Source organism: Centroberyx affinis, unplaced genomic scaffold, assembly GCF_046629955.1.
Source record: "Centroberyx affinis isolate AG114_WGS23_722 - 3 ecotype Tasmania unplaced genomic scaffold, CSIRO-AGI_Caff_v1 ptg002241l_1, whole genome shotgun sequence".
Taxonomy (NCBI): domain Eukaryota; kingdom Metazoa; phylum Chordata; class Actinopteri; order Beryciformes; family Berycidae; genus Centroberyx; species Centroberyx affinis.
In genome coordinates this window covers 67,337-93,712 of record NW_027280535.1, presented here as the reverse complement: position 1 = coordinate 93,712, position 26,376 = coordinate 67,337, and the positions used below count along the sequence as shown (strand labels likewise).

General features: G+C 41.3%; 1 protein-coding gene and 2 non-coding genes across 3 annotated transcripts; 2 read left to right on the top strand and 1 right to left on the bottom strand.

Annotated features, from left to right (window-relative positions):
* Positions 1–990: 990 nt before the first annotated feature.
* Positions 991–17,030, top strand: LOC139655363 (NACHT, LRR and PYD domains-containing protein 3-like). Its single transcript, XM_071532752.1, has 12 exons — positions 991–2,782; positions 3,168–3,338; positions 3,865–4,035; positions 4,168–4,341; positions 8,591–8,640; positions 8,746–9,290; positions 9,411–9,466; positions 13,605–13,819; positions 13,996–14,261; positions 14,469–14,582; positions 14,819–14,960; positions 16,249–17,030. The coding sequence occupies exons 1-12, from the start codon at positions 996–998 to the stop codon at positions 16,557–16,559; spliced, it is 4,002 nt and encodes a 1,333-aa protein (XP_071388853.1). The 5' UTR covers positions 991–995; the 3' UTR covers positions 16,560–17,030.
* A 1,210-nt stretch (positions 17,031–18,240) lies between these two features.
* trnar-ucu (transfer RNA arginine (anticodon UCU)) lies at positions 18,241–18,332 on the bottom strand. Its single transcript is given in 2 exon segments — positions 18,241–18,276; positions 18,296–18,332. It is a non-coding gene; the product is annotated as a tRNA-Arg (tRNA).
* A 760-nt stretch (positions 18,333–19,092) lies between these two features.
* Positions 19,093–19,165, top strand: trnak-uuu (transfer RNA lysine (anticodon UUU)). The gene has a single exon. It is a non-coding gene; the product is annotated as a tRNA-Lys (tRNA).
* Positions 19,166–26,376: the final 7,211 nt, after the last annotated feature.

The following is a 26,376-nucleotide window of genomic DNA, read 5'->3' as shown; positions in this document are numbered from 1 at the left end:
TGATATATTAATTGGGTAATGATTTGATTTACAGTTAGGATCACCAAATTTTTATTTTACCTTATATTACATGAAAATATGATTATAGTCCTATTTTGCGAAGTAAGACATGTTTCGTATTCAATTATGTGGGCTGTTACACAATTGGCCTAGTTTAATCCTATCCTTCCTATCAAGAAAACCAATATGGCGAGTTAACTAAAAACAACAATAAGAATAATAATAAAGAATAGTAAGACAAATAGTAATACTTCCATCTACTGGTGTAGCACCGCAAGTGCCTCGCTTAAACCAGAACTTTTATTTAGAAACTGTCAAGGTGGAAACCACATTAAAAATGCATCACTTCCGGGTCAGAATTAGGAAAACGCTGTCTACATACAAATTGTGCTTTACGAATGAGAGCACAAACAGCCAAAAGTCTAAACGTAAAAAAAGAATCTTTAAACATATAAACAGAGATGCAAAATGAGAACCAAAGGCATAAATAGTCATTCATAGGTGTACTTTAGGATTTCATTTGTAAAACACGGGTTACAATCCTGTTTATAGATTTACAGAAATGACTTTGGGTTTTCAGATTCGTTTTTTACGATTGAACATTTCACAATCATGGGTTTACGTACATTTAGTTTTGGCGGAATTATAGCTCCATACGGCACACTGAATCCTTAAAGCCTGTTTACATATCAGTTAGTGATAATGGGCTCTAATGAGCGAAAAAAAAAAATGGATTTGAGCTGAAACAGCTGAAGCCTGCTTCTTTTTGCTTTTACATTTTCGAGCATATGTGCCAGTTCGTTCTTGATATGTCTATGTAACGTAAAAACTGTAGATGAAGAAAGGTGCCAAAAAAATGTCTGCCAGAAAAAAGACAACAGGAATAGTGTGCTTGCTGTAGGCAAAGCACACTATTACTGTTGTCTTTTTTCTTTTAAAGTTGTGAAAGAAACACTGTAATGAAGAGTACATTTTTTTTTCCAGTGGCTGACATCATGAAGAATGTTAAAGAGGAGCTTAAAGCCCATCTGAGGGAAAAGTTTACATGTGAGGGTACAGCAGCCAGTGGACCTCGACTTGAAAAGATCTATCCAAGACTCTCCATCACTAAAAAAATTGAAGAACATGGTTGCAAATCACATGAGATTCTACATAAGCTTAAACCTCCAGATGAGAATTCATCACATTCACCAAGCTGGATGGAAAGTCTGTGGAATCAAGAGATCGACTGCCTTGATATCTTTAACCCCAAACTCCAACCTGGCAAAAACAGGTCCATCAAAAAAATAATGACAAAGGGCATTGCTGGAATTGGAAAGACAGTTGCTGTCCAGAACTTCACCCTTCACTGGGGAGAAGGAAGATACAACCAGCACATTGATTTCATCTTTGTGCTTCCTTTTAGAGAGCTGAACATGCTCAAAGAGGGTGAGTACAGTCTGATCCAACTTCTACTTCACTTCTACCCTGAACTGAAACAGATACAAGATACACAGAAACTTGTTAACAAGCAAGTTCTGTTCATCTTTGATGGTTTGGACGAAAGTAGATTTCCACTGGATTTTGATGATAGCAAGAGAGTGAGTGATATAGATCAGACATCGACAGTGGATGTGTTGCTGACAAACCTCATCAAGGGGAACCTACTTCCCAATGCTCTCCTCTGGATAACTTCCCGACCTGCAGCAGCCAATCAGATTCCTCCTGAATACATTGACCAGATGACAGAAGTGCAAGGGTTCACTAACCAACAGAAGGAAGAGTTCTTCAGGAAGAGATTCAGTGATGCTAACCAGGCCAAAGAAGTCATATCTTGTCTCAAAGGGATGATAAGCTTATATTTCATGAGCCATATACCAATCTTCTGCTGGATCACTGCTGAGGTATTTAAGAAAGGATGGAGCGACCAGAAGAGTAGAATGATCACAACGGTGACAGAGTTGTACATTCATTACTTACTAATTCAAACACAACAGACAGCAAAGAAATATGATAATAGGCCAGGTGACATGACTCAAAAAGAGGTGTTGGAATCAAGTAATTACGTCATGCTTTTGAAACTGTCCAAGTTGGCATTTGAACAACTGGAGAAAGGGAACATCTTATTCTATGAAGAGGACCTTAGGCAATGTGGCATTGATGTTGACAAAGATTCAGTGTTTTGCTCAGAAATCCTGAAGCAAGAGTACGGGCTGTACCAGAAGATGATGTTCAGCTTTGTGCACCTCAGCTTTCAGGAGTTCCTTGCTGCTGTTTACGTGTTCCACTGCTGTGTGACCAAGAACATCAGCGCTTTGAAGTCTTTCCTGGAGGTTGACCTTACTGATCTGGCCTTGCATGACCTGCTGAAGAGGGTCGTGGATAAAGCCTTACAGAGTGTGAATAGTCACTTGGATCTGTTTCTCTGCTTCTTTCTCGGCATCACACTGGAGTCCAATCAGGCTATGTTACAAGGTTTACTGCCACAGACAGAGAACAGCTCAGAGACTGTGGAGGAGATGAAAAGATACCTTCGAAATTTGAATGCAGGGAACATCCTACCTGAGAGGTGCATTAATCTTTTCCTCTGCAAGTATGAGCTGAAAGAACAAGGAGTCCAGAATGAAATCAAAATGTTTCTTCAGTCAGGAGTAAGGCTCTCACTCACTGACTGTTCAGTTCTGTCCACCATGCTGCTGATGTCAGAAGAAGTGATTGATGAACTTGATCTGACAAAATGCCGTACACCATTTGTGGGGACTGAGAAGCTTCTGCTGTCAATAAAGAACTGCAAACGGGCAGTGTAAGTAACAACTTAGAAAAGACAGTACATGAATTCTGGTTTATAGCACATTCATAACACCTGAACAAGAACACCATGACAGCTACATGGCAAATGCTGAGTCAACTATTATGCCAGCTTTCATATGGTATTCCCTGTGAAAAAGTCATATACATCATATACATTGAGACACGTTAAGGTTATAGTGTATATTTCTTAGACTGATCATTGAAAATGAATATTTCTTTGTGACCCATAGCAGTGACACCAAATTATCACAATCACATACATTTCCAAAAGACAGAAGTTGAAATGAATATCTGTACGTTTTCAAAACCAATACTATTGTAGAGAGTTTTTATTTTTTATTGGCGTGTAATGCTGTATTCCTTTTTTCTACCTTCAGACTGAGGAGTCCAATAGGAGCACAATATGAAATACTAGTCTCCATTCTAAAGTCGACAGACTCATCTCTGAGAGAGCTGTGTCTGCTGTGTTTTTCGAACTACAACATTCCTCTCCCTCGCTGTCTCACTGATGCACTGGAAAGTCCTGGCTGTAAACTGGAGACACTGAGGTCAGTAGTAGATCAAAGTCTGAACTGTTTCTCCAGACACTCACTTTTGTAAATCAATCCTTTTAGAACATTACTCAAAGATAGGTTGTTAGTTTTAACATGCAACGGTTTGTTAAAGGTTTACTTGCTCGGGCTGGAATACAGTTAATCCTCATCTCAGCACATCAGAACATGATAGACTTGCACTACACCTCACTGTTTATGAACAATATGCTGTCATGTTTCTACAGATTGTCTGGGTTTGCTCTAGGTGTTGAGCGTAGTGACGCACTGGCCTCTGTCCTTCAATCAAAACAACTGTTCCTGAGAGCGCAGAACTTGACATACTGCCCATATAATTACCAGCCAAATGAGGTGGCGAAGGAAAATGATGAGAGCCTGTTGACTGTTATCCCTTCTGTCTTGACCAATCCAGACTGTAAACTGACTGAATTCAGGTAAGTGTCTTTTGTGATGGGACAAACACCACCAGTTTCTTTACATATTGTTTTTATTTATTGCATTATTTATTTTTGTCTTTTTTTAGGATGACTGCTTGTCTCCTAAATAGTAAATGCTGTCAAGTGTTTGCCTCAGTTCTCAGCTCAAATTCCCACCTGAGAGAGCTCGATCTAAGTCACAACAACCTGCAGGATTTAGGAGTGAAGCTGCTCTCTGTTGGACTGGGCAGTCCTAAATGTAGGCTGGAGATACTGAGGTACTAATACACACCCTGGTATTGGATAATAGATTCAGCGTGATCAAATATTGTACAATATCTATCTGCAGTAACAATTACATACAAACAATTCTCTGCAATACAGGGTCTTGAGTGTCTTTTTCTGTGCAGGCTGTCAGGCTGTGGAATCACAGAGGAAGGCTGTGCTTCTCTGGCCTCAGCTCTGAGCTCCAACCCCTCCCATCTGAGAGAGCTGGACCTGAGCTACAATCACCCAGGAGAATCTGGAGTGAAGCTACTGTTTGAAAGACTGAAGGACCCAAAATGTAGACTGGAAAAACTCAAGTCAGTACGGTGCAGAACTGCAGATACCTGTGCAGATATGACTGTTGTCAGGGTATTTCAGAGAGAATAAATCAAATGCACCTTAGTCCAAGTGTTGTTTTCTCTGCAGGCTATCAGGCTGTAGAGTCACAGAGGATCAATGTGCTTATATTGGCTCGACCAAGAAGAGAAAGCTGGACCTGAAGCTGCTGTCTGAAAGACTGGAGGACTCAACATATAGACTGGAAAAACCCAGGTTAGTACAGCGCAGGATACCTGTGCCTGTTGACAGGATATTTCATAGAGAAATACAAAAACAGAAACTGTGCAGCCTGGTTTCATAGTCCCTGTATGAAAATTTTAATTTCCACGGCAGTTCATAGAGCAACTCAGAGGATGGTTGGGTGGGGAGGTTACATGATTAGAAAAATTTTACATTATGCCAAAGCATTTACCAATACATAATATCTGAGCTAACTGTCCCTTGTGTGTAGAAACCCGATTTAGATGTTAGAGAAAAGAAAAAAGACGGATGGGCTTGAGCGGGCATCATGTCATTGAGGTTATGAAGTATATATTTCCAAAAATGGGCAGCTGACCCTTCTGGCTTCAAATAGCCTGCTCACTAGTGAAGCGCGGGTCAGGTTTTTTTCCACCCGCGACCGCCCGATCCGACACATACACATATCTGAACCCGCCCAACCCATTTTCGTACACATGAAACAACGACTAAGGCTAAACTCTGCACTGTGCAGTGTGCGCAGAATATAATGTATGGCTGGCGGGATAAACCAACTGAAAATTTGAGTTTATTCTGTTAATTAAATGTAAATTTCATTGTAATTTAGTCTATAATTAGACCCTATCCCGCCCCACCGGCGGATAAACCTGCGGGATCCGCGGGTTTCGGATTGACCCGTGCACTACTGCTCACCAATTCAGAAACTGTATTGTCCCAACAATCAGCAACTAATGGAGCCAGACACCCCTTTAGCTCATAACAGCCCCCTCAGCAGTTCAGAAACCATAATGTTTGAGAACAACCAGGAAGTTGTTCTCAAACAATCGAACATCAAACCATGACCCCAAAACTTTCTCCTAACTTCAACCATTCTGCTTTTCCTGCTAAACCCGAAGTCAGTGATTGTCTTACTTAGGTAAAATCTAAGGCAAGAGAAAATGCAAACATCATAGTCATAAGGGGGAGTTACTTGTACGTTGAATAATTGTCAGGAGGCAGAGACTAGGACCCAAACGCAATGACCGGCAGAGAGAGAAACTGGTAGAAGCAAGAGCTTTAATAGCTGAACTTAGGCAGAAGAACAAAAACCAAAAGAAGATCCAAAAAGGCAAAAACTAAAACAAAGACTCCAAACCTGGCAGAAGGGCTAAGCAGACACGAAACACTGGTGACAAGGCAGGTAACCGAGCTGGTGACTAAACTGGAAACACGGGGAACACAACAAACGAACTGGCAAAGACTACAAAGAAACAAGACTAGATATACACACAGACTGATGACAAATAAGGGACAGCTGGCTGGCAGGGGAGAGTCCGGGAGGTGATTGGCTCAAGCAGGCAGGAGAAGAGGGAACAAGGTAACTGGGCTAATGGGTGATGGAATACAGGTGTGTGGGAGCAGGAGGGGGGGAACAGGTGATGAGGGGAAGTCCGAGGACATCTGGAGGCTGGCAGGAGGATGGCAGGACTGGGGAGTGAAAGTAGTAGGAGAGGCAGGCAGGTCAGGTGGTGAGGCAGGCAATGGGACAGCCGGTCCCATGACAATAATGTTCGAATTTTAGGAAAACCTGGCATCTAGGTCCGTGCCTAAATTGTAATTCTCGCTGTGAATGAGTGCGCGCCCATGAGTGCACAAAGATATCCTGTTCAGCGGATATCAGACCAGCATGGACGCTTTACAGCTGTTAGCTATGGTTAATATTTGTCAGTGAGCCAACAGTTACCAATTTGTGACCATTTCTGTCGTCATGTGATTATTAACCCATTTTATTGTCAATACCGCTGTTTAAAAATTAAGCTGTAGCCTCTGTAGGAATATAGGCTCTATGTATTCTGCCCTGGCAGTATGTTTGCAGCTTTATACAGCTAGACAGATAGTTAACACTACAGAAGGAAAGGATGCTGAAACTTTTCTTGTTGTTTGAGGATTGTTGTTTTCTCCTCTTTCTTTCTTTCTCAGTTTTATTTTCATCTCTTCAACAGTACATGAGCTTCTTATTTCCTTTTCTTTTTGTAATTTGTAAAAAGACAAAGATTTAACCAAGGCTCGTATTGGCGTGAACCACAACCACTAAACCCCGAAGGGCAGAATAATATGGCTCTGTTGGTTCGGGATTTACCTTGATACAAGTGTTGTATGATGATCTACAGCCTTGGTTGTCCTGAAACTTTCAAACAATTCAGATATTAAAAATCTGGATCTGCCGTTATCTGTCAACTTAAGCATCCAGACAGCCCACTCCTTCACACTGCAGGTCATCACAATGCAGAGAAGACCAGTGGTTAGCAGATGCCCTCCATTCTTGTACAACTCCAGTTTGAGGATGACAGCAGAGAACATTGCTGCTGTTATTACACTTCCTGCCAGTCACCTGTTCCTGGAGCTTTCCTTCAAGTAGGACACAGTACTATACATGATGGGTCCTTTACTGCTGGCAAGACTGGTGCCTTCATCAGCCTGTTCTGGACAACTATGCCTTCTCAACAAGCCTCACAGACCCACCACAGTCTTCCTGGACCCCCAACACCCATCCAGCCAAATGATCATGGACACACGTGCAGATACACTCACATTCACACGCTCCTTTCCAGACTTGTCACTCATATTGGACAGTATTGCAAACAACATCCAGACCATTGCAAGATGCACTACTTCATCTTATCATCCTGAGGTGAAATCAAATTTAAATACTGTACTGTCAACAGTTGGAATACAATTGTTGGGATGGATTCTCATCCCTAATTGTTGAGGTATGATGTATATGTTGAACATTTAGAAATACATTAAATTTACTAGAAAGTGTGATGTATTGTCTTTTATTAGGGTGACTTCAACTTAAGTACCTTACAGTCAAAACAGTGGGGACACTCACAGTGGGTTCAATAAATTATTTATCACAAGAAATCCATCCTACCCCCAAGTATGCATTAAGCAGGGAACAGGCCCTTGTTCCACACACCTAACTGCAGTTAGCCTACACATTTAATTAATTCCTACAGAGGCTACAGCTTCATTTTTAAACAGCAGTATTGACAATAAAATGGGTTAATAATCACATGATGACAGAGGTAGGCTGATGGTCCCAAATTGGTAACTGTTGGCTCACTGACTGTTAACTGTTGTGGAAACCCATCTATTTCCATTTGCCTTCTGTCAACACAATAATGAGAACACATTGACATTTAATTATCAATGTGTTATCAATAATTCTATGTGTTATCAATTCAATTTAGTTTTAATACTTATGTAATATTGTATCAATTACAAACATTGTTCATTTGTTTGTACCTTTATAGCACTTTGTAACTTGATTTTGAAAAGTGCTCTACAAATAAATTATTATTATTAACACTTTTGATGAGCTTATTAACCTAGCTGCTTCTCAAGGGGGTCGCACACCGGACACGTCTGGCGGACAACATACAACGTCCAAAAATTTGAAACCATGGTTTACACTAAAGGTCCACGCTGGACACCACCGCCCAGCTACGACTTCCAGCGCTGCTCAAGGTCTTGGAGCGCCACTCAGCGCGACTCATCTTTTCCATTATTGCTATTGAACCCAGAAGGAGACCCAAAAATCGATATTAGATATGCGGCTTGAAATTTATGATTTTGAACAGAAGTAGCAAGCTATCTAATATTTTATAAACAATAACTCGTTTTTATTGTGTTTTATAATTTGCTTTCCATCTAATACACTTTGCCTATTAAAATAAATGTAGATGGATGATGAACAGTTAATCAATGAAGTGGGGAAATATCCGGAATGTCTTTTCACAAGTTTTATTTCACTAATCTATCCCATATTTAGAGAACAGTGTGAAATCAACAAAATGCCCATCCTGAACTTGGGCTGCAATGGTGCTCTCTGTGTGACGTTTCCTATTTGCTATACCTGCTCCTTGTCCTATCTGCTATGCGGTGACGCAGCGTGATGTGGTGCTTCTCGTCCTGTGTGCGACCCCCTTTAGACTGCTCTTCATCCAAGCTGAAATCACTGATTCACTGTCTCTTCCTCTGCCTCAGTGTGGACCAAGACAAGGAGCACTGGGTAAACCCACAGCTACTGAAGAAGTGTAAGCTACTTAAGATGTGACTCACTCAGCCCCTTCATCCACTAAATTGTTAAACTGGACTGTTAAACTGGCACAACTGACGAGTTATTACCTGTTTCTTTACAGATGCTTGTGAACTCACGCTGGACCCCATCACAGCAAATGAACACCTCGTCCTCTCAGAGGGGAACAGGAGAGTGGAGTGTATGAAAGAGAAGCAGCCATATTCTGATCACCCAGAGAGATTTGATGAGGAGCACCAGGTGCTGTGTAGAGAGGGTCTGACTGGACGCTGCTACTGGGAGGTGGAGTGGCAAGGATTTGTGTCTGTTGGACTGGCATATAAGAGTATTGAGAGGAAAGGATGGAGGGACGTGAAAATCGGATTCAATGACAAGGCCTGGTGTTTCAGTATGCATGCGCGGACTGGTTTCTCTTTCGAACACAAAAGTAGAGAGACTTTTATACCTGCCCTGATTATTGACTTAAGGGCATTCCTGGCCAGACCCCAGAGACTAGGAGTGTATCTGGACTGGCCGGCTGGCATCTTGTCATTCTACAGGCTTTCCTCTGACACAAAGACTCTCCTTCACACCTTCCACACCACTTTCACTGAGCCACTGTACCCAGCGTTCAGCCTTGATTGGGGATCCTCTCTGACCCTGTCCAAGGTACTTAAGTTGAATACGGCTAGTGAGAGTATTTATGGTTGCTTTATAGCACACCACTACAAGTGTGTATTTTTAGAAAAAAACCCAAAAACAAACTAATTGTGCCTTTCTGCCTTCTAGGCCCAAACAAACTTTACACCTGAACTGTTCACTGAATCTGCAAACACTTTATACAGGTAATCATGTCATAAAATGACAAAAGATTATTTCCCTTGCTGTGATGATTATTAAGCTATCATTCTAAATAAGGATTCATATTTTTATTGACCTGCATGGTTAAGTTGGCAGTTATACAGAACACTGAGTACATTAAAAGTGTAGGGATGTAGTGGAGGGTCTCTCCTCCTAAACTCAGTTTTACCCACCTTTTTATTTGCAGAAATAGAGTTTACCACCTTGTCAGGCTTCATAGTATATCATAGTAACTAGTATCAAACTGGTGTAAGATAGATGAGCATAGGGTCTTTTAAGAGGGAAAAAAAACCCCTATATTAATACTTTTCTAGAACTTTTTTTGATTTGTCATTATAATACTTACATACTAGTTAACCTACTTTAACTAACCTACTTTTTATTTACCACTACATTACATCAATGCCTTTTTGTTTGCTTTATATTTGAGACCAGTAATGTAGTGGTGGGTAAAAAGTTTGGTAAATTATGATATCCAGTTGCATAAGGTAAGCAATCACCGATATTAGCAAAAATGTGTTATATTTTCAGAATATAATTAATTTATGCTTTGATTTTGCAACAACCCAATCTTCATGTAGCCTAATTTACATCAGTTTAGTACTTACTAATGTGCATACTATGAATTTCATATCCCAAGGATTTATGTCGGCCTGAAAGATGGTAAACTCAAATAGAAAGGTGGGTAAACTGACTTTAGGTACTACATCCCTGTCTTATAGCTAACAGCATGCTTTCTAATACTGTTGAATGAATATACCAAGTTTTGGTAAACTGTCCCATTGGTCAACCTGCCTGTTAGGTGATGACAACATAGACACCAAAATCATCCATGTGTCCCCAATAGATCATTGGCTCCGGTGCTCCATGCTAACTCTACAACACTACACTATGTTGAGTGACAGTAGGCTCCATGCTAACACTTTAGCATACACTATGGCTTTGTTCAGACTGCAGGCAAATCCGATTTGTTTCTCAAATCCGATCTTTAGTTCTGACTGTCCACACTGTTATTTGCAAGTGACCAGGTCGGATTTGTGTGTTCAGGCACTGTTAAGCTATCTGCATTGGTTGCCGTAGTAACGACGTCAGCATGCATATGTATGGTAACTGACGGTACGTTTTTCAGATACGAAACCACAACAAAAAGCTGCAAATGCAGAATGGAGACTTATCATCTTTATCTCCGCACCATAGGACTATCTAGTCACGGTATGTACAGTTGAGGCCATATATTTAAATACACCTAGGCTAAAGACATTCAAACTCAATTTTTCACAACTCCACATATTTCATGTTACCATACATTTCTTGTGTTAAGTCAATAGGGTGTCTACTTTATTTCCATAAGAGATCATTTCAAAATAATAGCCAAGAAAGATATTTCAGCTTTTATATACTAGAACAGATTTTCAGTGGGTCAAAAAGTTTAAATACACTCTGTTAGTATTTTAATTTATAGCCTTTTAACTGTTTCACTTGAATCAGACACTTAGGGTAGCCTTCCACAAGCTTCTCACAATACTTTGCCGGAATTTTGGCCCATTCCTCCTGACAGAATTGGTGTAACTCGGTCAGGTTTGTGGGCCTCCTTACTCGGACACGCCTTTTCAGTTCAGTCCACAAATTCTCGATTGGATTCAGGTCAGGGCTTTGTGATGGCCACTCCAATACTTTTACTTTGCTGTCTGTGATCCATTTTGTCACAACTTTGGCGGTATGCTTAGGATCGTTGTCTTGCTGGAAGACCCAATTACGACCAAGCTTCAAATTTTTAGCTGATGTCTTGAGATGTTGCTTCAGTATTTGCAGATAATCCTCCTTCCTCATGATGCCATCTATTTTCTGGAGTGCACCTGTCCCATTTCTAGCAAAACAACCCCACAACATAATGCTGCCACCCCCGTGCTTCACAGTTGGGATGGTATTATTTGGATGGAAAGCCTCACCCTTTTTCCTCCACACATAGCGCTGATCATTGTGGCCAAACAGTTCAATTTTTGTCTCATCTGACCAGAGACCATCTTCCAAAAGGCTATGTCTTTGTCCTGGTGATCATCTGCAAACTTCATTCTCGCTTTTTTATGCCGGTCTTGGAGTAGGGGCTTCCTCCGTGCACGACAGCCTTTCAGGCCTTGGCGATGTAGGGCTCTCTTAATAGTGGATTTAGACACATTGGTACCCTGTGCCTCCAACTCCTTCACCAGCTCCTTTGTTGTTGTCTTGGGGTTCAGTTGAACCTTTCGGGCCAAGGTTCGTTCAGCCGTAGGGGATAATTTTCTCCTTCTTCCTGAATGATTCAGTGTCTGTGTGGTTCCAAGATTTTTATACCTGCGTACAATGTTTTGCACCGACGCTTGTGGGACCTTCAGTCGCTTGGAAATCGCTCCTAAGGAGGAACCAGACTTGTGGAGGGCCACAATTCTTTTTCTGAGGTCTTGGCTAAGTTGCTTGGATTTTCCCATGGTATCAAGTGCAAAGAGGCACTGACTCTGAGGGTAGGCCCTTAAATAAAGGTGCACTCCCCATTAAAACACAGGTGCATTCCCAATTAGCTCCTAATTATGACAACTGGCATATCAGAAGCTTCCAAAAGTAATTCCATCAATTTCTGGAATCTTCAATACAGTTTAAAGAGACAGTCAACTTGGTGTATTTAAACTTTTGACCCACTGAAAATCTGTTCTAGTATATAAAAGCTAAAATAAATATCTTTCTTGGCTATTATTTTGAAATGATCTCTTATGGAAATAAAGTAGACACCCTATTGACTTAACACAAGAAATGTATGGTAACATGAAATATGTGGAGTTGTGAAAAATTGAGTTTGAATGTCTTTAGCCTAGGTGTATTTAAATATATGGCCTCAACTGTAATTCCTCGAACATACCAGACGGTAAGCGCTGTTGTTTACATTCTCCATTTTCATTTCTGGCACTGTGGATGTGACGCCAACAGCATGTGTCGCGCTGTGAGTGACGTTAATGGCAGTTTGAGAACCGTTTTGAGCGGCTAGAGCGGTCAGACTGAGACGCATCTGTAGAAATCCGATTTGAATCGCATTTCAAACCACGTACAAATGTGGCTTTGTGGATTTGCAAAAATCGGTTTCCATGTGATTTTTTGCTGTTCAGACTTGATAAAATCAATCCGACTCCAATCTGGATATGCCAAAAATCCGATTTGGGCTGAAGTCTGAACAAGGCCTATGTTGAGTGACAGTAGGCTTCATGCTAACACTTAAGCATACACTATGTTGAGTGATAGTGGGCCATCTCATCTCAAAAGTAAGAAAAATGAGAATTTGTAGCAGCTCTAAAGGTAAATCTTAAAGGATAAGGCTGGTGTTTTTTAATGCATTGCTTACCGTCAACAAATCCTATGAAAATAACAAAATCAGCAATGATTTTGTTTTGCCAACAAGTCTCGTCCATGTAGCCGGTGCCCAATGCAGCCATGTCCCAGCAGCCATAGAACTCCATTGTATTAAAAAAAGGATTAAAAACACATCACAGAGCCATGCCGTTGCTCTGCAGCATATTTCATCATCATCATGCACCGGGCCGACCGACTTTTTCCTCAAACAACTTAATAAGCCGGCTGTAAACACGTTTGCGATCTCAGGAAAGTAGTTCCGTAGCACCGAAAATAGTCCCTGGCGTAATGAAGAATTTGTTCCCATTTGAATTTGATTTGGTAATAACTACAACAGCCTGACTTTTCATGGTAACAGTTAGAGATTTTTTAAATTGAAACTATGTCTTTCTGAGCTGTATTTCAAGGTTTTTAGCTTACAATTGGAGCCAATGACTTCCAGGTTGACGACTAAAAACGGTACGTGGGAAGTCAGAAAGTAACGGGAGTAGACCAAACGCATTGTTGATTCTGTTATTTTCATAGGATTTGTTGACGGTAAGCTATGCATTAAAAAACACCATCCTTATCCTTTAAGGTAAAGGTTAAATGATTAAATGATGTAGTTAATGTGGAGTTTTGTGTAGGATATTAGCAACAAAAACACAGATGATTTTACTATGTTCTCATCACTTAATAGGTAAGTTGACCAAGGGGCCAATCTCCCAAAAACTTGCTGTATTCCTTTAACCGTTGTGTGTCCTACAGGTTCAAGTCCCCTGGTCCAGGTGTGTTCCAGTGTACTTTGACTGGTCTGGTGTTTACTATGGCTGAGGAGGGGGAGGTGCTGTACAGGACCGTCCAGTGGGATGAGAGCCTCGTCCAATCAGCTGGCAAGACACCTGCAGGCCTGCTGTTCAGCATCCAGTGTCCTCAGGACTCTGTCCGTCAGCTCCTCCTCCCACACTGTGAAATCCACCCTGGTAGGCACATCATTCAGTGATGATTATGTATTGATTGTTGTTGAACAAAAAATTAATTAAGAATGATTTCCTTTTTAATGAAAAAGACCTAGAGTTACTGACATGGACGTAACATGAAACTGTAATGGGGTTGACACCAGTGAAACTAAATCTTGGATGGCTCTGTGTATTCACAGCACCGCTTCCTGAAAGCCTTTCTGTTGTCCACATCACTGATGATGGAATGAGCATCCTCCAGCCACTGGAGATTACAGAAACTCATGTGGGTGTGAAAGTCCCCCACCTCTCTGCCTTTGGCCTAGTGTGGGATTACATTAAGAGGTTTCTGACTTTCACCAAGCCAATCCGTAGCCAAGTTCTGCTGTTCCTTTTACCACCAGGCAGAAAGCAGAGACGAAAACTCAACGTGTTTCTGCTGCCAAACAACGTTCATCTCCAGGAGGTAAAGCTCCTGTCGCATAATAATTTACCATCAGTTATTTGTACTTGTTACTCCTTCACTCCCTCTTGTGGCGAGTCACTGTAATGTCTCCATATGTGAAGGATGTAAAGCTGAACAGAATGATGTCTTAATGAACAGGGCAATGAAAACAGTGTCTATATATATTAACATAATCTCTCTAATAAAAATGTTCTGATATCGCTGAAGGTGAAAGGGCAAGAAGAAAATGAGTATATCGAGACCACTGCCAACTGTTATCTCACCGAAGGCCAAAGTTACAGTCTCCACTGTGATCCTGAGGAGTATAAAGTCCAGCCTAAGGTGAGTATGTCAAATACAACTTCTAGTGTCTTCAAAATGTCTGTTAGTGCTGTAACATGCAGACACAATTCATGAAATGAGTTTCTTCTAACTTTGGATATTATAAAAAAAACAAACATCATCTGCTACATGTTGAATATAGATTCAGTTGTTTTAAATGCAAAACGTAAACATTGTTATTATTGTTATTACAACAGCATATTTTTTGAAAGCTACACATTTCTCCTGGTTTTCAGCGTGCACCATTTGATCTAAATTATGGACCAAATTACCACCCAACATTTGACATTCAACTGAATACGAGCACAGAGGACGTGACTCTGAGGGTCCGAGATCAAGAGAAGACACAAGTCTGGGAATATGAGCTTGGTCTGACTGGTAAAGACTTCATCCTCCTACAGCATCACTCAATCTGTTAGAAGTCGATGGTAGAATAGAATAAAAAAGAATAGAATAGAATAGTGTGTGGAGCCATGCCTGTGTGTGGGTCTTGTGCACATAGTTATTGATACAGATCTGGGACCTTAATGCTCTCTGTTAGATCATTCTTCAGTCAGGCTGCATTCAATTCACAATCCACATTTTTACCAGTTTTTCACCACATTGCCTGTAAGTTTTCTGGGGTAGTCAGACAGTTTCAGGGAATTTTACATATGGGTGACTTTACAGGAATATAGCAGAATGCATTTTCTAACGTGGTTCACACATTCATTGCACTAGATGGTTTTTCAGACCTACAGTAGTGGAAACAGACTGTTCATCTCTTTAGAAAAACAACATTAACAAACCAGGCTGGAAGAACATTTTAGGCCATGGAAGTGCTCCAATTTAGTTATGCTGTTAATCTGTAGTTTAAATACTATAATATAGCCGGGACCGGCAATTGCGGGGTCCAAGCACAATTTGAAAAGACAGACAAAACATGACAGAATGTAGAAAGATACACAAAAACTGACAGGTTGTGAAGATCAGACCACTGGCTTTTGACCACTGACCACTGTGACGTCTGTAAAGTTCATCATTTCATTGCAACCACATTGTTGAAGTTATTCACAATGGCCAAACTTTCTATTAGAACACACACACCTTGTTCTTGACACTATAGACTTCAGAAAAGACAAGCCTGGACTTAAACCCACAACCTTCCACACAAAAGGCAGACACTTTACTTACTGAGCGAAACCCTTGTTACAGGCAGTTTTCTGGCCCATGTGACTTAGTACTGTTTTATTCGTTAATGGAGAGCACTACAATGTTCTATAAAGTGATAAGCACTGTCAATCTGTCAATCATAGGCTGCAGTATCACACTACTTCTCCCTTTAGTTTCTCCTCAGTACACCTGTAACAGGTGTTTGGCTCAGTAGGTAAAGCATCAGCCCGTCATGTGAAAGGTTGTGGGTTCAAATCCAGACTTGTCCTTCCTAAAGTTGTAAGTCGTCAAGAACAAGTAATAGAATGTTTGGCTGTTGTGAATTACTTCAGCAATGACAAGATTATCTTGACGGAAGTCACGGGCCAACACAAAAGCAGGTTTTAAGCCGTAACTAAAAAACTATGTCCAATCTTCACATGTCACTTTTTGTGTGTGTCTTTCTACCTTCTGTAATGTTTTGTGTATCTGTCTAACAGGTCTCTATTAAAATGTGACTGCTGTTTTTTTCCAGCTTGCCTTCTAGGTAGGGAAAATCTACAAAGGGCTCGGAGTCTCTCAGCAGAGGAGAGGCTGCTCTCTGCTCGACCAGAGTTTATCAAGCGAGTGTCTGAACCTGTTCTAGACAATTTGCTGGATGAACTTCTGAGACGGATGGTAATAAATGATGAAGAAATGGAGTCGACCAGAACAAAAGCCAGGCCAGACAAAGCACGAGAAGTGATCGACATGGTGCGAAGGAAAGGAACAGAAGCCAGTTCAAATATGATCGCAGTCTTCTGTGAGCGAGACCCTTACCTTTCCAAAGAGCTGAACTTCAGCTGAAGAAATGAGAAACTGTACTGAGTGCGATGATGAAACATGGAGACAGTCGTACATCAACACATCTTTAAGTCTTTAAGAGAGAAGCTTTGCCTTTGAAGCCCATGTTGTTGAGTCAGTGGATATTCAAACTGACCTTTTGATACAAGGCCTGACACTATGGAACAGCTAAACCTTATTTTTATATGTATTTTGAGGATGCAAAAAATTGCATACAGTAGTTGTGTTTTCAAACACTGAAATAAAACATATTTAAGATTTAAAACTTAAAGCCAATGAAATGACAGAACGGTTTATCCAAAGAGACTCAGAAAACTTTTGTTGCCATGCAACAGATGGTTGCTAGGAATTTGTCTTGGTGTTACATAAACAGCAACAACAACAACAATAACGACATCAGCTAAAGCAGAAACAACAGTTGATAATGCACAACACACAGAATCATACCACAGCACAAGCCAGCAATCCACTTAAATTGCTGTACTATACAGTGCCTATAACTTTTCTTTTTCTTTTTTTACATTTTCTGTCTTTTTTTTCTATTGTAAAATGTAAACAGATACTTCAGTATAATCTGTAGTGTTTCATCCTTTCATATCAGAAGGCAAATTCTAATTTACATGGTTTTTTGGTATTCAGTGTATTTTAAAGTATCAAATAGAAGAACAATGTGTTTGTATACAGAGATTATTATTTGTTAACTATTTGTTGAATGCTCTTCTTGGATGTAGAACTGGATTATTAGTAGAACAGATTATAGATAATCTGTTTTGAATATGAAGATATTTGGTGTGGTCACATGAATTGTTTTGGTCACATGTCCACAGAATTGTCTGATATCTTTCTTGACATTTTTTCTGTAATATTTTTCAGAGATTTTTTATTAAATGACATGTTTTTTCTGTAATCAGTGTATCAAACAGAAGAGTAATATAGTTACCCATGTTCGTATAGAGAGAATACTGTTTGTGACGGATGTTCTTGGATATAGAACTGGATTATTTTTATTGTAGGCCACACAGAGTTTATCCATTTTTAATATGAAGATAGTTGACATGAACAACAACATGAATTGCTTTTTTATATTTTTTTAAAATATTTTTTTATGTCGTTTTCTTCGATTTTAGGATGTACACATACTTCAAATTAATATGCAATGTACTGTATTTTAAAGTATCAAATAGAACAATATAGTTACTTGTGTTTGTATACAGAGAATACTATTGTGTACTTTTGGGGGGTGCTCTTCTTGGATGTTATGTTCTTTGTTAATTGATTCAGAAACAATATAGTCTATGCAAAACAAACAAAACACACCGAGTAGCCTACCTAAGGTTTTTAAGGCGGGATGAAGTAGCCTACTCTTCCCATATACTGATGTTTGCCGTCTAGATTTTTGTTTTGAGACGTATAAACTATACTGTGCGGCTGTGGTTGAATTATTCATTTGTTAGAGTTTAATACACGTCAGTTAGGTGAGTACCGAGATACTTCATCCTGTCATCCAGTGGTGTTAAAAAGTATGGCGATATTGTTCAAGAGAAACCGCGGACATTGGTGTGCGTTGCATGTGTATTGGGCAAGCCGAGTCAATTTGCGATTCTTAGCATGTCAAGCCGACTCAATTTGCGGTTCTTTGCATGTATTAAGCCGACTCAATTCGCGATTCTTCAAGACAAAAGTGCGACTCCGGTGGGACTCGAACCCACAACCTTTGAATCACATCTCAAGTGCTTGACTAGAAGTCCAATGCGCTATCCATTGCGCCACGGAGCCACCTGTTGATATACAGTGATTTACTGTATATAACGTCTCTAACCCTAACCCTAACCCTGGACTAGGCGGTAGGTATGATTCATTAGGTATGTAGATTAGCTAACATAACACAATAACGACCTAATAATGTAATAAAGATTCCTTAATGTTGCCTTTGTATACTTATATCTAGCGTCATCTAAAATACACAACCGCGCAGAAACACACACGACGTTACCTAAAGAGGCTGAATATTTGCACATTGTAGTTTGTATCACAGCCATTTTATATAACTAGAGTCTGTGGTTATGAACGGTGAGATACGATAAGTTAGCTAACTGAATTGAATCCTGAACTGTCCAAGTCCGCGTCGTGTTAGCTGTTTGCTATCTTCCTTTAGCGTTAGTCTGTTCCAGCTAACGCTAACGTGTGGCTTTCTAAAGGCTTCCTAAACAAAAGCGCGTCAACCCTGTCTTTCTCTATCTAAATAAACGTCTTGACTGGCGTTAAAACGCCTTCAGAATACACAAAGAACCCGTTATATCCTTTATTTTTATTCTTAGCGATACTGTTTTTAATCAGGCTAACGTTACTTCCTTTGTCGAAGGTAAAAGTGACACAGGGACGATATTTACTTATTTTACTCTTATTTTGCACTAGGTTTTTGTAGGCCTGTTGTATTAACTGGCGTTATGTTTCATCTATATGTACTTTATATAGAAGTTGGAGTAATAGTGGTAGTACGAGTTTAAGATGTCATATCATATTGTGGCGGTACAGAGCCCGGATAGCTCAGTCGGTAGAGCATCAGACTTTTAATCTGAGGGTCCAGGGTTCAAGTCCCTGTTCGGGCGATAGTACTTTTGGGAGGTAGTTAAAATGTCTTTGCTGTAGTAACTCTAAATCTTGATAAATGATAAAGGCCCCGCATCAAGCACCATTCATCACTAAAACGCTAAACCTCACCTGTATATGGACCACAGAATTTCAGGGAACAAAGTGGAGCCATGAATGATGACATTATCTGGTCAATGTGATAAATTATTAGACCCAGGTTGCCAAACTGAGTTTAGAGGAAATATTGCCACTTAATGGTCCTCTGAAATTGGATACTATGATTTTGTACATCAATCAGCCTAAAAGATGGTAAACAACAGTAGTTAGGCACATAAAAACAAGGTAATACAATTGGATACACTCTTATGCAAACAAGCCTGTAGGCTACTTAAGTACAGAGTACAGTCCTGCTGTGTTTACTGAGTGAGGCACCAACACTGAAGAGTAGGTTTAGGTTTGTGTTTTCATTGAACCAGAACAAAATGAAAATGCTTTCAAACCTGCAGACTTTGGTTTCCAGGCCGTCGGTGCTATTTCTGTGTTTTGCTCTGCTGGCGACAGAGACGTCCAGCCGTAGAACAAAACCAAAACATCCAGGGCAATCTGGCGGTAAGTAACTATGACTGTACATCTAAAACTAATGGATTGGCTTCCACATTTTGAGGGGGTTGTGTCATGCTCAGCCCAGGATTTGGGGATGACTCCTCTATAGTGTAGCTTAAATATCAGTAATGGGAGGTGAGGTCAAGAATGACTGTATAACTTTATTTTTCTCACTATCACAAAGTTTACTCAATTTAAATTAAATACTTAAAATGACTGAAGTCAAGGTAATAAGTATTTCACAAATACTCAGGAAAGTTGTGTTACGGTAACTTGAGTTGTTAGTTACTACATATTTTCCACTTCTGCTCCCAAATAAAAGAAATAAACATAATGAATAAACATATTTTTTTAAAGCTTATTTTTATATCTGTATGAATGAATGAAGGATTTTAAGCACTCATTTTTATAAAATACACTGTATTTGTGTAGCACCTTTCCAAACAGTTACAAAGTGCTGATAATATGTCTATTTCTATATTTCAGAATGCAGTATAAAAATGGGCAAATACTGTCTTGTTCATGTTATCTGCATGGCTTGTAGTAGCTCATATCTCTCTCTCTCTCTCTTTCTCCAGAGTCTGTGAGGATTGTGAATGGAGCCCGTCGGTGCTCAGGCGAAGTGGAGGTGAAGTCTAATCAGTCGTGGGTTCCAGTGTGTGAGGCTGATTTTGACTGGCAGGACGCAGCAGTTGTCTGTGCAGAGCTTGGCTGTGGGTTTCATTATTCGTTCTATGGGAGGTCTCACCGAGGAACCATATGGAGCAAAGAGTTTCAGTGTGAAGGCACAGAGAAACGCCTGCTGGACTGTCCCGCCTCAGGCTCGGCCAAAGACACCTGCTCATCTGGCCGGACTACTCTAATGTGCAGGGGTAGTTATTTACTCTCAACTTTTGTGACTAATATAATAGAGAATCAGTATTGTTGCACATGTCTGAATCATAATATTAAGTTAAGTAGTAAACCCACTGCATCTGTCTGCTTATGACTTTGTTATAAGCCCTACCCAAGCACTCTTGATTGCTTTGGTTTGCGTCGCGGGAGCTTCTGGGTTTCTCAGATTACTTAACATACTGTATGAATGGATAGAACTATTTATCCTCTTGTCACATATTGGGTAAGATGACCCAAGGGCCAAAGTCCCAAGTCCCAAAAAGTTGGTGTAGCCCTGTTAACGCTTTCTACTTCTGTCTGCAGAACGCCCGGAATCACCTGCCGTCACCCTGTATTCCTTGCAGGGTGAGGTTGATAATGATGTTACATCACAGATTTTCAAGGGCCACAGGTTCGTCATCTCATGCTCTGCTGGAATGCATCACACCATACTGTCCTTCCGCCTTAAAAGTTACGGCCAAAACCGCACCGAGCGGACCCAGCCAGCTGTCCATCGCTCTGCCTACTTCCTGTTTCCCGCTGCAGAGAACGCCCATGAAGGGAGATATGAATGTGCTTACAACTATGATCACGCTCCAGACACTTTCTCTGAGCCAAATTCTTTCTTTGTCACTGTAAAAGGTAAACTTGAATACATCAATTCAGCGGTTAAAACATCCAGTTTACAGTTAATTTACAATTCATAGCAGTTAAGATGCTGTCTGTAGACTAGAACTGGGTATTTGAGACAAATCGTTTGCTAGGTTTTGCCAGCATTCATGACCTTTTGTACTTTTTTATTTCTCGTGGGTGTTTATAGATTGTTACTGGCTTGTGATTTATTATCTCCTTTCATTCCAGAGCTCATTGATGTGCGGTTGGTGGACAGAGGCAACCGCTGTGCTGGGAGACTGGAGGTGGAGCATCAGCAAGAGTTCAGACCAGTGAGCTACTGGGATTCCTGGGGTCTGAAGGATGCAGCGGTGGTGTGCAGACAGCTCAACTGCGGCTCCGCTGTTTCAACCGCAAAAAACGCCAGCTTTGCTAACCCGCTGCCCACGTGGCGCTTTTTCTCTGAGTGTGACGGCTCTGAGTCTGCGCTGATGGACTGTGGGGCAGTGAAGCTGTGGCCTTCCTCTTCCACTGTTGAGGTGGTCTGCTCAGGTGAGGAATGCCAGCAGCAGAGCTATACACAATGGGTCACTTTTATTTGCATGAATATGTCCCCAAATGAAGTCAACCAAATGCTTACATGAAGGGGAGCTTTAAAATCAGAACACTATGACCAATCCTTTTATTCTGTCAAAGGCAGTATACCAGTGTCCGGTCAGACTAGCGGCATAATAATAAATTCATGTTACATTGACATTGATTTCAGCATGGGGTCAACAGTAGTCTTGAGATTACAGAGGCACACTTGTGATTAAAAAGTGACTTCGGAATCATCAAGCCAGTGAGGAAACTTGAGCTCTTGATGTTTTTCTACCCCTATTAATATCACTATAATAGTAATATAATACATGTATTTGTAGGTGTAATAGCTGTAAGGTGTAAATGTGTCTACATTTCTAGCAGAACATTACTGAAAAAGTGTGGTAAATCATTTCATCATTTAGGGTACCAAAGCGCATTTGGAATTGGGCTTAATATTAAAACGACGTAAATTTTTCTCTCTTTTCTCTCCTTCATTTGCAGATCTCCTGCTTCAGCCTGATGTGACTGTTGACTCCTTCATGGCTGGGCCCTCTGAGGGCCTGCAGCTTTTCAGGGGCCAGAGCTTTAACATCAGCTGCTCCGCCCAGCCTCAATACCCAGGAGGTCAATTCACCCTCATCTTCAACCAAACCCTCACCCAGACCCAGCAGGCTGTCAATCACTCTGCCCACTTCCTGTTTCCCATTGCAGAAGATGCCCACCAAGGGAACTACAGCTGTCTTTATCACAACTATGTTTTTAACCGCAACGTCTCCTCTGAGAGCCAGACCCTCTCTCTCACTGTCACAGGTAGGAAACCAGTGACCAAGCTTGTGCGTGGGATCAGTGTTGAAAATGTTGAATTAAACTAAAAGAAGAAATCAGATCCAGAAATTCCTGACCAAGACTATTATCTGAACAGCACACATGGATGTTAAAATCCCCTAATATTAAAATCCTCTCATATTTGATTGTAGCCTGAGATAGCAGTTCAGATAATTCTGACATGAAGTCCTTATTTGGTTTGGGAGGGCGATAAATTAAAATAGATAAAATGGATTGCATCCTGTTAAAATATATATATATATATATAAAAAAAATCAATGATTCAAAAGAGTAAAAATCCCCAAAAGTCACACCACCTCCCAACCAGTAAGTCTGGGCTTGTGTAGAAGAAACCAGGCGGGGTGGTGTTGTGTCTACTACTTTAGTTGCATTGAGTTACAGTACGCTATCTGAATAATGGTTACTAGATGGCGCTGTTGGACTGATAATATGGAGTACTATAAAGCTACGCGCAATGCATGATTGGAAGAGTTAAAAAATGGCTAGTGAAGAAACACATCCCCTGTAACTTGCTACCGTGTAATGTCTGATGCTTCATATGCACTACACAACAGGTGGCCTTGTTTAGTGGAAGAAGTTCATGGTTATTCAGCCAAGACCCAATCATCATAAATTGGTCGAAACCATTTGCCAAGATCAAATCGTTGATAATGTGGGATTTGTTACTCATAGACCTAACATTAAGGAGACCAATATTCAGGACAATAGGGTACAACTCTGGTGGTGCACAGACTGGTGGCGGTTGGGTAGTAGAAGTTTCAATCGGGACAAGGGTTCTGTATGAAGGTCTCCATAGGGGGTGTGTACGGTGTGTATGTCTAATAGTGGAACAGATGAGGATATTAAAATGCAATGTGTGGTTGCAGGGTCGCCGAATTAGGGGTATTGCTAATGACCATGGAAGTTTTATTATCCATTTGAAAAATGCTGATATGGGGCGACTGAACTTTGCGCCAGCAGGGGGAGTCCACGTGAATGGTAGTAGGCAGTGGAAACAGAGGCGAAGGAGAGGTTTGTCTCCATGGGAGCGGAGAAAATAGTCACTCGCAAGTGGCCAAATGAATTGCGTAAATTATGTTGGTGGAAAGTGACCAAGAACCCAGTAAACTTGGTCTTGACTGAAAAAGGGGCGGCGCTCCCAAAAAATGTTAAAATTATCAATAAAAGGCAACTTGAGGGAGCAGCACGCTGATTGCAGCCACGTGTGGAGACTAAGAATCCTGCTTAAACACCCAACCCCAAGTCCAAGCACAGGGATTGGGCCTCCCATCAGTGTTGATGGGAGGCCCGATAGCTAATTGCTAATAGGCTGTTAGCAACGCTTGCTGGCAGTCCAGAGGGCAGAATGGGGGGTTCAGAGTGATCAGAGAGACCTAGCATAGCTAGTTGGTAATCGGGTACAGGTGTCCGAGAAGCCACGAAGAGGCCAGCAAAACTGGATTGGGACATACCGATATGGGCCCAAAGAAAGGGCCCTATGCGGTGGATAGACTCCAGGTGCTGGTGTAGCCAGGGTCCGCAGCCCGTCAGCCCGTCGACAGTAGCTGCAGATATCTTGATTAGCTTCTCAGTTTTGCACTCTGATTGCCAAAATCTGCTCTGTGGGAAAAGTTGCCACTAAAATAAACTAAGAGCTGAGGGAACCATAAAACAGTAAAAGCATAAGCATAATAACAAAGTATGTTTTTAGGCGGTGGAGCTTGCTGAGCGTTCAGACTACCAGCACTAGCAGCATGGCATGAATGCGACTACCGTCAATTATTAAAATATGAAAACGTTGTACGTTTTTCTATTTTATCTCTCCTTCATTTGCAGATCTCCTGCTTCAGCCTAATCTGACTGTTGACTCCTCCATGGCTCCGTTCTCTGAGGACCAGCCCCAGGATCTGCAGCTTTTCAGGGGCCAGAGCTTCACCATCAGCTGCTCCATCCAGCCTCAATATCCAGGAGGTCAATTCACCCTCATGTTGAACCAAACCCTCATCCAGACCCAGCAGGCTGTCAATCACTCTGCCCACTTCCTGTTTACCATGGCAGAAGATGCCCACCAAGGGAACTACAGCTGTGTTTATCATGTCTATGTTTTTAACCGTAACTTCTCCTCTGAGAGCCAGACCTGCTCTCTCACTGTCACAGGTAGGATAACAGTTTTTAAAATTTTTAACTTTCAAATCAATTTAAGCTGCCTTGCATAAGTCATAACCTGGAAAAGGACTACAAACTATACAATAAGCAGTACAACTTTAACATACAGTGCTGAAAAAACTGGCTAGCTGTCAGATACTGCAAGACGAATGCGAGCACTGTCAATAGAGTTTGCAGAAGTTACCTGGTGGATAGTGCGCATTAGTCGGAGTTGGACAATAGTTACAGTAGTTACAGTCGACCCTATAATTATCAGTGGCTACCCGGTCCTTAGAGAACATAGGGATTTCCCAGTGAAGAACCTCAGAGGAGTTAATTGGAGTTATAGCTACACCTAACAGAAGGTATCATATAGTAATTAATACCTACCCAGTCCTTACAGGAGATTCATGAGTTTTACGAGAAGAATACATGGCTCTGTTAAACATCAAATCATTTTCAGTTAGCCTATATCATACCCCAGAATCTGTGTGTCTCAGGGTCGTAACAGGCTAAAACTGGGCAATATGTATGCACACTAACACTAGCCCACCAGTCTAGGGAACTGAAACCTACCTATTATCGGCAACCAAGTTAGCCTAGCGTCGTAACCTGGAACCTAACCCTGCGTGTATGTTTTGACTTGGTCGTGATCCTTACTACCCTGTGTGGGAAACCTGAATTTACCTCGGCGGGAGAAGGACGGAGTGTTACTGGGGCAGGGTGTCGGTTGGGCCGGGCTGGTGGTTCGTCCAGCTGGCTGCTTCACGGTCCCTGCCGGGTCATTCCACTCCGGGGACTGTACGAGCGGCCAGCTCTGGTCTTTCGTCGTTAGTTTAGTTTTATTGTGGTGGTGGTTGTCCTTGTGAGAATGTGTGGCAGTCGATGATAGGAAAAACAATTAGGCTCCTCTTGTGCGGGCTTCTGCTTCCATTTGTCCTCCTTTCATGCCTCCAGACATGTGCTTCTAAAGCAACCACCCTCTGGGGCAGGTCGCGCCCACAGGTGAAACCAACTACTGATTGGCAAACTCTGCCTCCCCTCAATCAGCATCAGCCTTTCCCTGCACCAAACCCTATCACAAACCTATCCTGCCTTTTACGTTACCACCTAGAAAACATTATAAATGTCCTATCATAACATAGCCCGAAGGGGTTAAGAAATTATTGAATATCTAAAAATACTTACACATAGCATAAGTGACTTTAAATGTATAAAAAGTGCACATCAGAAGTAGGGTACTGGGCTAAAATAGTTTTAATTGAACCTACGACATAAAACACTAAAAGAGAAGAAGAAGTAGAAGAAAATCTGCAGGCGGAGAAAAAGAATCATCTACACTCTCATCCAATCAGGATGAGGATCGGCCTCGCCCCCTTATATAAGGTGTACTCGACCTCTGCTCATTTTTCTTTAGCTCGACTGAACTCAACTACACGACAACTAAATGATCAAAATGAGTGACGCTCCAGCTCATTGCTGCCCCACCTGTCCTAGCCACCTCAGTGCTTCAAGTGTCTGGGCAAGCAGGATGTACCCTGGGGTCTGGAAGCCTCTACCCCCTGCCAAAGCTGCACCAGCCTACCTC

Bases quoted from the DNA above. Each gene is read 5' to 3' on its own strand.
- LOC139655363 (XM_071532752.1), top strand. From the start codon at position 996: ATGAAGAATGTTAAAGAGGAGCTTAAAGCCCATCTGAGGGAAAAGTTT. The intron at 9,291-9,410 runs GTACTTAAGTTG...TCTGCCTTCTAG, and splicing joins CCTCTCTGACCCTGTCCAAG to GCCCAAACAAACTTTACACC. The intron at 14,583-14,818 runs GTGAGTATGTCA...CCTGGTTTTCAG, and splicing joins AGTATAAAGTCCAGCCTAAG to CGTGCACCATTTGATCTAAA.